The sequence below is a fragment of the Rhamphochromis longiceps genome, linkage group LG20, assembly GCF_057381845.1.
Source record: "Rhamphochromis longiceps isolate RC_006_pf linkage group LG20, R_longiceps_female_GT1.1, whole genome shotgun sequence".
NCBI lineage: Eukaryota > Metazoa > Chordata > Actinopteri > Cichliformes > Cichlidae > Rhamphochromis > Rhamphochromis longiceps.
In genome coordinates, this window is record NC_140576.1 from 22,479,595 (window position 1) to 22,494,076 (window position 14,482).

Below are 14,482 nucleotides of genomic sequence, written 5' to 3' on the forward strand. Positions count from 1 at the left end.
GAATTATTCATCTGCAGACTGTATTTATGTGCATTCTCCACTCAGAGGAAGATGTCAGTTGGACCAGTGCAAACAGCTTATTAGACTGAAAGTATAGTCTCTCTTTGAAGGGATTTAAATGAGTCACTGTTGCCCTGCATCTATATTTATTCATCACAAGTTGCCTTTGCACTGTTTCTAATTCAGCATTTTCATTACCTGCCAAAGTGCATGGCCATAATCACAGAGTTTTACTTGAATTAGTTTACTCTGTGCTGTTCTGAACAGTCACACTCTTTGAAGTCAGCCTCATTAACATTCAGAGGAGCGTCCGTCATCACTTTGAGTCTGTGGCTCAGTGGCTTAGGCCTTCTTTTCTTTTTAAAGTCTTTTGGGAAAATCCTTATTGTCCTTCCCCTGCGTGATGGAGGTGACTAGAGAAATAGTAATCTTGTAAAGAACGAGTTCTGACAGGTTATTTTCAAAGTGCCTAACCTCGCTACTGCACAGATCCAGTCCAACAACAAGAAGCTAAACCTTTAAATAAAGGTCTTTAATCATGTGCCATATGTCATCTGTAAAGTCATTGAGATAAAATGAATTACTGCAGAATTTTATAGAATTGATGCATTTTAAATGGTGCAGAATGCAGTAAAAAGCAGGCACACTGTATTCCAGTATTGCTGCAGTGCAGGGTACATATGATATCTATTGATTCATCCTGCTAGCTCTGATTAGCTTCAGTAAATAATGTAACTGCATTTACTGTGGATGATGAAACTGTGTAACCCGATTATCTTTGTGCTGGAATTTAACATGTGCGACTAACAGTAAGTCTTTTATCGGGTACAAAACAGTTAAATGCTAACAACTCTACCATCACAAGGGCTTCGATATTATAAGTTAAGGCATTCAATTCTATAATTTATTCTGTATCTCACTCATTATCTGTAACAAACTGGTATCCTTCTTTAGAAATTATGAATGTTGATATGTCTGCATGAAACGGTAATTCTCACTGAAGCATGAAGCCAGCATAAATAATGAATAGTATGTACTGTTCCTCGCTTTGATCGTGTAATATTGTTTCTGCACCAGCGAGCTGCTATGAAGACTCCACACACCAGATTGTATCTGGGGAGCACATTTCCTGACTCATCAACACATCTGCCCTCTGTGACACCACAGTGTAAGGTTTTCTAGGTGACACATGCAGAAGTTCACCTCTATTTTTGGAGACACCTGCTGTTTCACTGCAGAAGCTCTGACCCTCCACCCAGTTCCTTTAGGCTTTTATTGAGCTCTTAACAAAAATAGACGCTAAACCCGAGGATCTGATTTGGTTTGATTTTGACTATCTGGTGTATTAGAGAACAGATGAAAATTTTCAAGTGGGTCAACTACCTAGATTCAAATTATTTGAAGTATTCTTTGGAAGGGCCTTAAATAGACTTAAAAATAATTATTATTTTAAAAAAATCTCCAAGGCAATCTCTTTTTAAATAACAATTAAGATGTCTTTATTCACATTTAACCCAAAAAACTCTGATGGATCTTTGTATGCAAGTCCTTAATCAGGGAAATTTCTCTCAAGACCCATTAGTGCAGTTACTTGAAGTGTCTTTTTTACAGATTGCACACGATTTTGCAGTCTTCCCCTTATCGCTAAGAATGCCTCAAATTTGTTTGACCTAAAAATTGCAACAAAATCATGCAGAGAAGGAGAAAGGTTCAATGATTAAAATAGGTAGGTTTGATGACATTAATGCACGCTACGTGCCAGCTATCACAACAGCTTAAAGTCTGTGACAGAATTTTAACCCATGCAGACCAAAGGAGAACATGCATCCTCCACACAGAAAGGCTGCAGCCAAATGGTGGCATCAAACCCTTTATTTTGCTTTTTTTCATAGAAAAGTTTATGAATAAAACTTCCATTTATCAAAAATGTTTTATGAGAAAATTACTTAGTAATAACTGATTAAAATCAGACATTTTCTGTTAAAATAAATTCAAATTTGTCTTTTTGGATGAAAAATTTTGATTTGAATATGTATTCCAATAAATACTTGATTTATTGTGCGGCATATCTCATATTAATGTGAACCTTTCCGGTTTCCAGCAGAGGGCACTGTGACTTTGCTTTCTCTTAAGCACCACTTAGAAATGAATATATGCTCATGTAGACACTTGAAGTCACCCCAGTGTAGAGGTACTCTGTGTCTTATCCAACTTTTTTATTGAGCCTTTCATTGCCACCTTATCTGAATACAAACAGCTAATATTACACTGGTCAATTTCGCAATAGTTTCCGGTGGAAATGTGAGGCATCAAATTTACTCCCAGCGTGAGAGAAACAGGATTAAAATTTACCCTTTAGCTTTTTGACATTTATCTACCGACTGTGGGATTTAAAGCCGACTGGAGCTGGGCCGAGTCTATCTCTGCTGTGGCGAGTCATGTATTGATCACCTGGCATGAAGGCAAAGTCCTTCTCAGTCGCAAGGAACCATCCATCACAGAGCTGCCGCAGACACAGTGGAGAGATAGCACGGCCCTGAATATGTACCAATTTAAGTGAAATAAATCTTTCTCGGCAAAAATAATAATAAAAAAAAAGATCAATGAGCAACATGTCCCTGGGGCTGTTGTGCTCTTCCTCTATAAGATTATAATTGTCTAAAGAAGACACATTGCCATGATTTATTGATCTCATGATATTAGCTATTGGTAATCCCTTTTAAAATTTGAGATAATACCATTTCGTGGGATAAAGTCGCATAATGACTCCTGTTACCAAAGATAATGGTCAGTCTCCTGCTAATGAAATTAATAGAAGTGGAACCAGACCAAAGAGCTGCACATAAAGGGTGGAACATATGGGGCCCATTCACTTTAAGCACACTACAACAGCACCTCTTTTCTTTAGCCCCTTCCACCATAATATCCTGGCCCCCAAACAGCAAGGCTATGAAAGGCCACAGTGTGCGCGTGAGGCTGTTTGCAGCCGCTCCCAGAGGCCCGAGGGGCACGTGACCTCAGTGGGAGGAGGATGGGTCAGTGGGCTCGCTCTATTCCTTCCAGTCAGACGGTCTGCAATCATTACTGTAACTTCTTGTTATTTTTGAATGCGTGCTAGAGGAGGCCAAGTATGTCCAGATATTGAACACAGGATGTGAAACTGATCTTTAGAAAGTGAAGAAGAAGTGAGATGGAGAGCTGAATTAAAAGTGAAACATAATATTAAACACTACTTAAAGTTTCTTGAAATTATGACAAAGTGAATTGGAGTCATAAACCTTCTTCTGTCTTCTGGCCAGTGCGACTTGAGAGCCGTGCACTCTTAGACTCATTAAGTGAAGCAAATAAACTGTAGTAAAAATGAAACACTCAGATATAAAGCACCTCTTATTCTTCAAAGAAATTTCAATTCAATTCAATTTTATTTATATAGCGCCAAATCACAACAAAAGTCGCCTCAAGGCGCAAAAGCTGCCCTTTAAATATTCACTTCCTTCAAATATTTGTATGGTACCCCATTTCCTCCTCAAACTCACCCTCTCCAGAGATCCACGTATATGTGTGCTCTTTGTAAAGCCAAGTAACGGAAAAATATTTACAATGTATACAGCCGCCATAGGCAGTTTGTTCATCCCAGTGAAGTATAAATATTGTGGAATGATTAACCTCGTTCTTTCAGGGGCTGTTTGCTCTTTAGCATCTACTGGTTAGTCCTTCTCACCCAAAACATTAATAATTTTATCAACCTTGAATCAATTAAAAAAAAGATAATTTAAAAGTAAGTATGCCTTGTAGATTGTGAGACATTTCAATTCCATAAAAGGTCATTCGAATAAACAGTTTGCTTTCTTGTTTTTTATTTGAACAAAATTTTTGTTGAGCCAGCAGTGATATGCTTCGCCTTAAACCACATGCTAGTATGTAATAGATTAGATTAGTAATGTTTATTCGGCTTTAAACAAACCCATACATTAAAGGAAATCAAATAAAAAATGATGACCCACTGAACCAAAGCCTTTGCATGTGTTGCTTGTTTAATCAGCATCTGCTTCTCTTCAGACGGGCTCAGCATTTATTCGGGAGCAAATTTCCTGACACATAAAACACATAAAAATGAATGAGCGATCTTTACCTCTGTTCTGTCCACTCCTCACCCCCTCTTATACCACACACCAACTTGACATCAACATCTGCCCTACTGCTGCAACCCTTTCAACCGCCCAGACTGAAAATAAATTATTGAGATTATGGGGCTGAATGACTGCAAGAGGGAGCATGCAACCTACATTTTCACCTGCAGTACTAGTAACATTCATCATTGTCATTTATTAAAATAACAAGGACTCTGATTTGAACAAGGTAATAATGGATATTTAGATTTTTCAGCCCTAAATGAGAAAATCTACACCTTTGGGACACCAAGGGTCCTTTGCAAGCTGTTTTTGCTGACGGTGCTGTGTCTGTAGTTTCTCTAAGTGCGACGACAAAGCTATCGGGAAAGGATCTCCTTGTTTTTTTTCTGTTCTCCCAAGAGTTTTCCTGCCTGTCTTCCTGCCCCTCCACTTCCTTTAAGACAAAAGAGGAGCCAGTGCTTCTCAGAGCTCTGGGCCTTGTTCCTGAGGTGATGTGATTAAAGGCTTCTGTCTGGGCTGCATTCATTCAAATGCATCACACACACCACAGCTGCTGTACTTAATTGAATTGTCAGGGCAGGAGACTGAAGGTAGCAACAAGACTGACAGGCTAAATCAATAGAGTGGTACTTAAATAGACTTGGGCTGTGGCGGTACTATTATAAAGATGTTTGTTTGTAATTGAACTAATGATTTGATTGTAGATGTTTATGTTTCACGTGATATAAAGATTTTCAGGATGTAAAACACATTCATCAGTCCTTTAGCTCACTACTCATTGATGCAATATTGTGCTGCTCTCATGTTCTGTATTTGCAGATTTTTACTGTATTTTTCTTATTTTTGTTTGGGTTTGTTTTACTTTATTACATTTTAAAATGGGCTTTATTGTTTTATCAGCTACTGTAACAGATTTGCCTTTTTAACATCTGTCCATGATCTGTTAATTGATCACAGAGCAGTTTCCTTGTTCTGTGATCAATGATGTTCCAAGACTTTGCTGTTTGGCAGGTAATGTCATATTATCCTTTGGGTGAGCATTACACAAAACACAAGTTTTAACCTGACAAAAGCTGAGGTGGGTGTGTATATGTGAGTGTGTGTCACTGGGCTGGTTAAAGGCAGCAGTGTTTCTGTTGTTGGCCTAATGTTGCCATGAAACAAAATAATATATAAAAACATATAAAGAAGCATAAGTTAAGCTTAAAATTTTTTTTTACCTGCTTATCTGATAGCCATGCACTTATTTCAGCCACGTTAAATAAGATTCCAACACATTAGGAGCAAAAACGCTCCCTTCTGTAGGTAACAGCTGAAGAATGGCCACACAGTGTCTTGGTGGTTAACACTGTGGGCTCACTCAGAGGACCTTACTGTGGAACTTTTTCCAAACCACTTCTTACGGGTGGAGTTCGCATCTTCGCCGGTGTCTGCGAGGGTTCTCTATGGTTTCCCTCTCTTCCCCCTGTGGTCCAAAGAGATGCAGTTAGTGGGATTAGGTTAACTGGTGATTCTAAATAGCCCATAGGTGTGAATGTCAGTGCGGAAGGTTGTCTATCGCTCTGTGTTATCCCATGTCTTTGAAAAACATATTATTCAATTCAATTCAGTTTTACTTACACAGAATCAAATCATAACAACAGTTGCCTGTAAGGTAAACACTCTACAATAATATGAGGTTAACAAGGTTAATCGTGCCTTATTTTGAGCCAAGAGCCACAAAAAACGATATCATTCATTTTCAGAGTTTCATTTCCTGATAAATACAGTTAAAAAAAGAGAGAGAAAAGAAATGCATATCACTTCACTTTAAGATAAGCAAGATTACGTATCAGTCATAGTGCCACTCTGAAGCTGAATACCTTGTTGTGTGGGGCTATTGGAAAGCACTCAAAATGTGTTAATAAGCAGCTTTTTGCTCTCTGGTCACCCACTCAGTGTCCAGAGATGCACCTACACCAACAGAGCTTTGATGTTTTGTCTGCACTTCACAGTTAGCTATAGTTGATATCACTAGAGCAAATCAGCGCAACGATAAATTGTTGGTGTTATGGTTTTCTGGTTTTCTGGAGGAAACCCTGGCATGATTGTAGCCACACAAAACAATTAATATCAGCCTCAAGGTGGCACTAGAGATGAAGTGTCGGGATCAACCAGGTTTAAGTAGCCTTAATTGTGCCAACTGCCGTCCAGCTGTTTTGGAGATTTTTCAGAGACCAACCACCTTAGAGACCCAGAGGGTTTACCGTGAGTGAGACTCTGTGTCTGACTGTCAAAAAAATCAATTACAGCAACAATCAATATTATTCAATCAAGTCTTTATCAGCCAAAGATCTATTCAGTAAGATAAAGTTAGATTGTCTCGCACATGGCCAAGAGACAAGGTGAAGCCTACTACCAACAAAGTCAGCCAAGGACTGCGGTACATTGTTTTTTAGGTGATTGCTGTTGCAGAGGAAAGTGGTGATGTAATTTTGGAGAGATGATGCAATTGTCTAACAGCTTCATTGCGCTTGTTTAGTGCACCCGTTGATTCATTACGTGCTTCTCTGGTCAGTTACTGGGAGTGCATTGCAGTTAATGTAATGAAGACATCATTGGTCCTTTGGGAGATTAAAGTCTGGTTTGGTAGATTTGACTTAGTTTCCATTTTACACCGTTTCATTTCAAATCAGCTGTTGCCAGCTAAAAACACTGCTTTTCCCATAAACACAGCTACATATGTCCCGCCTAACAGAAATCATGAAAACATCTGTTGTGCTCATCAGGCATAATACAAATGCTTTGGAAGTGAATCTATGTCAGATAGCTGGGTGACTCTTGTGACTGCAATCCTTCTTTATTCAGTAATCCATGACAGCATTGTTGTCACTCCTGCCAGTTTATCAGATGCAGCAGCCTGCCAAAGGAGAGTCTACAGACAGTCTCCTTTTGTGTCCAGCCTTTCACGTCATTTGATTGACTCACTTAATAGTAAAGCAGGAGAACTGTGTGTTTCATTAACCCTCATTTTGCGTGCATACCGCAGGTGATGGGTGTGCAAGAGATGAGATGAAGTAACAGATAAGAAACCTGTTTAGAGTTTTCACGCAGGTGTGACAAGACTCTTAGAATAGGACATCTGTGAAAAATGATGAATTATCTTTCGATGTACTTGCTTGACCAGCTCTTTTTCCAGTGACATAAGAGGTGGGAGAACAACTGTTGCTTGACTTGTTTCACAATGCCAAGAGCACCTCTGCCTTGCTGACATCATATACAGTATTATTCCCAGGTTTACGTGTGGACTCACTGCTGTCAGAGCTGTGTGCTTATAACTACACAAATTTTAAGTAAAAATAGACATGAAGTGTCTTGTCTATGTTCTTGATGCTAAAGAGAAGGAATACAGATACAGACAGTAAGTCAGCAAAACTGCGTCTCTTCCCCTGGTTCCCAGAGGTGACTGGCATGGTCAGCAGCCCTCCCTCTAGCCCCCTCCCACTCGTCCTCCCGCATCCTCTTGCCGTTTCTACCCTGCTTGCGAAGGAGGAGTGCGAGTGAGCAAGGAAGAGGCAGGGCACATCAGCTGTGGGAGTGGAACTCAGACGGCAGGCAAAGAATACAAACACACACATTGACATGCACACGCACACATATGCTCAGTCAGCGTAAGTGACACAAGTGCTGGCTCCATTCAGCACTGAGTAGACTGACTCACAGCTATCCATTAGCCAGCATGCCGCATAGAAAGAGGAGTTTCACTTTTGGAGCCTATGGGGGGTAAGAATGAAAATCCTATTGATTCCTAGATCACTCATTCATCTTCACAGAGATGGATATCAAGTGTGAATGTATGTGTGCTTGTGTGTCTGTTTCTAGCACCTGCTTTGATGACTCTGCACATTCTGTGTCTGTATTGGTGCTTGCACGTCTGTGCTGCTGGTGCTCTGGAATCATGTCATTTAAAAAAAGCAAACAAAAAACAGCTTTTGTCATAAATGTCCTGCTTATTAGTTTGATATCTTTCTATTCCATCCGATACTAATGCTGTTGTTGTTTCGTGGTCATTTGTTAAGGTATTAGGGTAACTGTTCACAGTAATGGCGAGGTAAAATCAGGTGACAAAAGCTATAAGGTGACAAAATCAATATGTTAAGATTCAAGTTACTAATTCTATCTATTCCTGTGAATCCATGCTGTTGTAATTGTGCACTATGTTTTTTTCTGTATGAGACTGATTTATTGTCATGTTCGCCTTTGATGTGATATTTTATTGTTTGTCTATGAGGAAAGAAATATGTGCAGTACACTTGAGTGTTTGTCACTGGGCACTTATGTCCGCAGTGTATTTATTTGGCCCACTTGAGCTTTTACAGGACACTGGGCATTAGAGTCAGCCAAGAATGTTTTTAATGGTCAAAGAGCAGGTGCCCCAGTGCAACTGGATGCCTGACAGTGAAAGCGTTGTGTGTGTGTGCATGTGTGTTTTTTGTGTGTGTTTTGAGTATCTTCAAGAAAGTAGAAAACTAGCTGGGACAGTTGCTGCTAGGCTGAGCAATGTATCAATTTTAGCGAGTGGCTGCAATGACAACATCAGCATGTTTGGCTGTTGGCCATTCAGAGGAGGTATGTTTTCAGGGCCTTATCTCGGCCTCCAGGAGCCCCAAGGACTGCAGTCTCCAGGTGTCCTATACTTTGTAGCTTAGCACTGCTTTTTGCTGAATTTGAATGTTCAGTGAGTTGCAAGCTGTGATTTTCCTCTAAGTGAGCTGTTACTAGTGGAAGGGTCAAACGTGTTGATCCACACACCCATATCATATTACCAGTTGTAAATATTTAAACTAGCTGTAGTTTTGTTTTTTTTCTTCAATTTTGTCATGGTCGGCTGTGTGGCTGGCAGGCAGGAGTGGTGGACCCAAAATGCAGGATTCTCAGGACACGAGGTTTAGACAGAAAATGCAGCTTTATTGCTGGAGCAGAACATCAAGATAAAATAAAACTCACAAAAGCAAACAAAACTCTGAACAGAGATGCAGGAGGACTGGAAATCCTAAACACGCAGCAAGTGAGGGTGAACAGACGTTAACGATGCGACACCGAGTAGGGGAAGACACAGACACTAAATACAAGAGGTGAACGGAGCAAAGAGGAAACAGCTGGGAGACACGGCTGACGTTGATTACACTGACGAGACAGGGAGAGCACAAAGCTGAACGCACTGACAAAGGACACAGACCTACAAAATAAGACAGGAAGCACACGCCAGACAGAGACAGACTCGTAAACAGGCATAATGACGTCATGGACAAACAGAGGGACATACGGGCAGAGAAGACCAAGCACAGGCAACCTAAACCAAACATAAGGGCAAGATAACAAAACCTAAACCAGACATAATCATCATCGTCATCAACATCATCATCAGATAACTAAAGAATCAGAATATAATTGTAATCAAAACAGTATCACCAGAGAATAACCAATCCATAATGCAAAAATAAACCAAAACATAAGAAACTCAAAATGCTGGGTTGACCCGACCCAGGACCGTGACAAATTTCAGCTACATGATATGATGTGGGGAGGTTAGCCCGATTTGCAGTGTATTTGTCAAACCAACAAGTTAGTTTCGTTTAAATTTTCACACAAATTTTAATTTTAATGTTAGAAAACACTCCTCATAAAACAGAAATCTCATGTTTTTGCGTTTATGCATCACGGTCTGCTACTGCTGCTGTTTAGAGCTGTTCTTACCAACTGTCAAGTATCACTAGTGTGTTCAGTAATGAGCACATTAAGATTTGACACATCCCAGTGAGAAGGTAATGGGGTAGAAAAGCAGCACAGAAGTGAAGATTATGCCTTATTCTAAGTCTTTTCACTCTCTGTTTTTCATTTTCAAAAGAGAGACCTAATGTAATATAACAAAACCTCATATAGGAGTAAATTCGCAAATTCTAGTCTATATATTTCATTAAGTGTTAAAGCATAATTGTAGCCCTGCCCACTCCATTAGAGGACATCTAACTGTTCCCTAATTGGTGCATCTCTTGTTATTTTCAGTTAATAGCTAGTGTAGTTAGTTTTTGAGGGAGCGCACAGCTGGTCAGATAAACCTATAAAGATGTGAAATGTGTCTATATATCATTCTACATGTGTACAAAATAAAACATTACAAAGTCAAACCGTTTACACTAACCTTTTGCTGTAAGGAGTTCTGGTTCTTAACAAGTAGGCTGATATGTTTGCACTCGTTTTCCCCAGTTTGTCACACTCATAGAGTGGAGCATGGATTGAAGGCAGTGAGAAATGTAGACCTGCTCTTGGTATAAAGCGAAGCGTGTGCTTTTTCTGGTTAGCGTTGTCTTTGAATGCACTGGCATTTCAATAGGTCAGGGTGATTGCTAACATTAGGGAGTAATATGTAAGACACTCTCATGCCTGCATCCCGTCGACATTCACTTAGGTGAACATGATCCCTCAGTTTTCAGCAGATTATTCTTTCTTTGACACAGCATGCTCATAATTTTAGAAAGAAAATGGCGGGGCCACTTAATTTAGGTGTGATTATTTACCTTCGGTAGGTTATGGAACCCACTTTCTTTCTCTAAATTTCTTTTACTGAATACAGAAATTACCAGACTTTCATATGCTTTAATGTGACCTTTAATGTGAGTTTTTGGAAGTATTCCTTAGTACTGTTACACACAGGACATATGTTATATGTTACATATACATATGTTTCTGTGTGTATCTCACAGAGATAAACACAGAGCCGTGACTTGTTAAATGAACTGAATGCTCTACCAATAAACCCATTGACAGCTTTAGGCAGCCTAAACAATGATGCTGTATGTGGAAGTGTCCCATTGAAAGACTGGAAGAATACTTCTCAATCCTGTTCAAAAACAGCTGAATGGAAAGACAGGCACTGTTTTGTAATCTGAGCAGGCCTCAGTTGCAGTACATATTCTCTGGTCAGCTGATTTGAAACTGCCATTTCTTCAATTAAACAAGCCCACATACCCTTTGGAAAAAATGTTGTTTCACAGTGTGAGATAAAATACTTCACAATAACTGTCATGGTCCTGGGTCGTTGACCCAGCGTTTTGTGATTATTTCCCTCTGTTCTAGTTATTCTGTGTCCTCCCCCCTTGTGTCCGGTTCGGGTTCTAGATTTCCTGTTTTGTTCTGAAAGTCTGTGTCTGTTGTCATTGTGTTCAGCTTGTGTCCTCCAGTCATCATGTGTATTCAGATCAGCTGTTCTTCCCTCCTGTGTGCGATTACCCGATTACCTTGTGTGTGTGTGTGTATATATAGTGGGTGTCGGTCTGTGTTCGTTGTCGGCTCGTCTGTGTTTCTTGGTATCCTGGTCCTTGGTCTGCGGCTCTCTGCTCCGCTCTGTAAGATTTCAGGTTTGCTCTTTAGTTTCTCCCAGTTTAGGTTTGTCATTACTCATGCTTCATTGCCTGTTTTTGCCACTGCCACCGTGTAAATAAACTTCACTCGTATCATCAGTTTGCTGCATTTTGGGTCCTCCTTTTCCTCCACTCCACACGGCTCACTCCGCCAGCCGTGACAGTACGAGCCGACCAAACATGGACCCAGCGGCATCCGCACCTCCCGAGGAGCTTCGGGAGGAACTAATTGACTCTGTTTCCAGGTTGGTTAACCTATGGCTCGAGCATGAGGGGGAAGAGTGTCTCCGCGCTGTAGAAGCCAGGCTACAGCAGCTCATCTCTGCTCACTCCTGGCTGCTGGACTCTCTTCACCCGCTTGCACAGGACTTCATACTCAACGAACTGCACCTTCACCCACCAGCCGCTACCGCTTCCCAACTCAGCCCGGCCCGCCGGAGGTTTTGCCCGGCCCGCCGGAGGTTTTGCCCGGCCCGCCGGAGGTTTTGCCCGGCCCGCCGGAGGTTTTGCCCGGCCCGCCGGAGGTTTTGCCCGGCCCGCCGGAGGTTTTGCCCGGGAGGAAGCGACGATCGCGCCGTCGGCGCATCACCCCACAGCCGAAGACTAGGACTTTGGAACTGCCAGCTGTGGTGAGTGAAGAGGACCCTTTTTCTGTTTTGGACTGTGTGTCTGTTTATTCCGGGGCTGTGTTTTTTGAGTCGGCTGCCCTGCCGGTAGCTCAGTTAGCTGCCCAGCAGCCACTAGCTCAGTTAGCCACTCAACCGTCACCCCCATTACAGTCACAGCCAGACCTATTAGACACTTGGTTACAATCCATAGCTCAGTCAATAGCTCAGTTGACAAGAGACTCATCTGCCTTATTATCACCTATTCAGCCATCGTTGTCACCAACTCCTCCTGCACAACAAGTTAAGTCCATCCAACCCGGAAAGAACTATTTTTCACCTGTTCATGTCAAGCACAGAGACACACCACATAATATTGTAATCAGTCCTCAAAAGCTGGCCAGCCCAGAGACTGTGACACACTCCAGGGCCTCCCCAGAGGCTGGGTCCCAGCCCCCGGCCGACTCTGGACCCCTGGAGATTAAGAAGCCAGCTGAGGACTGTATCCGGCTGTCGCTGCCCGAGCTGGGTCAATGCTCTGTGCAGCTGCAGTCTGCCTTGTGTTTGCCAGAGGCCCGTGCGCCTGCTGGTTCTGACCCGTGCCTGCCAGAGGCCCGTGCGCCTGCTGGTTCTGACCCGTGCCTGCCAGAGGCCCGTGCGCCTGCTGGTTCTGAACTGTGCCTGCCAGAGGCCCGTGCGCCTGCTGGTTCTGAATTGTGCCTGCCAGAGGCCCGTGCGCCTGCTGGTTCTGAACTGTGCCTGCCAGAGGCCCGTGCGCCTGCTGGTTCTGAACTGTGCCTGCCAGAGGCCCGTGCGCCTGCTGGTTCTGACCTGTGTGTTCCAGGGGCCCCGGTGCCCACTGGTCCAGAGACTGTTTTCGCTGGGGGGCCCGAGGAGCCCGTCCAGCCTCCTGCCTCGTCAGCTGCAGCTTCATCCACGCCACGGGCAGCAGCAGCTTCTTCCACGCCTGCAGCGCTACAGTCTCCGGCTTCCACGCCGTCGCCTGCTGCAGCCTCATCATCCTCGCCAGCTGCAGCCTCCGAGCCTTCATCCTCGCCCGGCCGCAGCATCGTCATCTGCCTCGCCTGGCCCGGCCGCAGCATCGTCATCTGCCTCGCCTGGCCCGGCCTCCGCTTCGGTCTCGTCTGGTGCTGCGACGGCCACGCCACCTTCGGGTCCCGAACTGCCGCCTCGACATCGGCGGTCATCTACCAGGCCGCTGGTGGAGCGTCATCGTCAATATGGACGACCTCCTAGACGCCGCCGCTGCCTTCCGCGCGGTCGGCCTCCAGACTTGTGTCATCGTCGCCGCCGCTGCCGTCCGCACGGTTGGCCGCCTGAACGGTTTCCCCGTCGCCGCCGCTGCCGTGTGCACGGTCGGCCCCCTGAACTGCCTCCACTCCGCCACCGCTGCCTTCCGCTCGGTCGGCTTATGGATCTACGTCGCCGACGTGGCCGGCCTCAGAAGATGAACTGTCCTGGACTTCTGAGTTGTCAGCCTCCGGGCCGGCCTCCTGAACTGTGTTTTGTTCTCGTGCTCCAGCATGTGTGTTTTTGTTTTGGACAATTCTCTCGGTTCGCTGGAGCTTGTGTTGGTCCCTCCGTCCTGGGCCCCCGCCGCCCGCCCTGGGTTGGTCGTCTGTTTTTGTTTTGGGCTGTCTGGAGCCAGCCCTTGGAGGGGGGGGGGGTACTGTCATGGTCCTGGGTCGTTGACCCAGCGTTTTGTGATTATTTCCCTCTGTTCTAGTTATTCTGTGTCCTCCCCCCTTGTGTCCGGTTCGGGTTCTAGATTTCCTGTTTTGTTCTGAAAGTCTGTGTCTGTTGTCATTGTGTTCAGCTTGTGTCCTCCAGTCATCATGTGTATTCAGATCAGCTGTTCTTCCCTCCTGTGTGCGATTACCCGATTACCGTGTGTGTATATAGTGGGTGTCGGTCTGTGTTCGTTGTCGGCTCGTCTGTGTTTCTTGGTATCCTGGTCCTTGGTCTGCGTCTCTCTGCTCCGCTCTCCGTTTTGTAAGATTTCAGGTTTGCTCTTTAGTTTCTCCCAGTTTAGGTTTGTCATTACTCATGCTTCATTGCCTGTTTTTGCCACTGCCACCGTGTAAATAAACTTCACTCGTATCATCAGTTTGCTGCATTTTGGGTCCTCCTTTTCCTCCACTCCGCCAGCCGTGACAATAACAGCATGATTAGCAATCAGTTCTGGTTCAGCAGATGAAGCTAGAGCTGGCATCATCAAAGAATCTACCATAACCTTCAAGCATATTGTTATTGAAGTGGTCTGAGAGGGAAGTAGACAGCTGCACCTCATCTGGGGTCAGTTTTTAGTTCTTAGAAGATCTAG

General features: G+C 43.6%; 1 protein-coding gene across 7 annotated transcripts in view; it reads left to right on the forward strand.

Moving 5' to 3' along the window:
* Window positions 1–14,482, forward strand: part of LOC146645308 (rap1 GTPase-activating protein 1-like) — a 56,540-nt gene that overhangs the window by 3,488 nt on the left and 38,570 nt on the right. For 3 of the 7 annotated variants that reach the window (XM_085392865.1, XM_085392869.1, XM_085392866.1), the window contains exon 1: window positions 7,757–7,895. The exons of 1 other annotated variant lie outside the window; for it this stretch is intronic. In XM_085392865.1, coding sequence (XP_085248991.1) covers window positions 7,852–7,895 — 44 coding nt within the window. In that variant the 5' untranslated portion in view covers window positions 7,757–7,851. Of the gene's footprint in view, window positions 1–7,756; window positions 7,896–12,048; window positions 12,163–14,482 lie in introns of those variants that run through there. 3 more of the 7 variants (XM_085392867.1, XM_085392876.1, XM_085392875.1) reach the window with 2 other exon arrangements.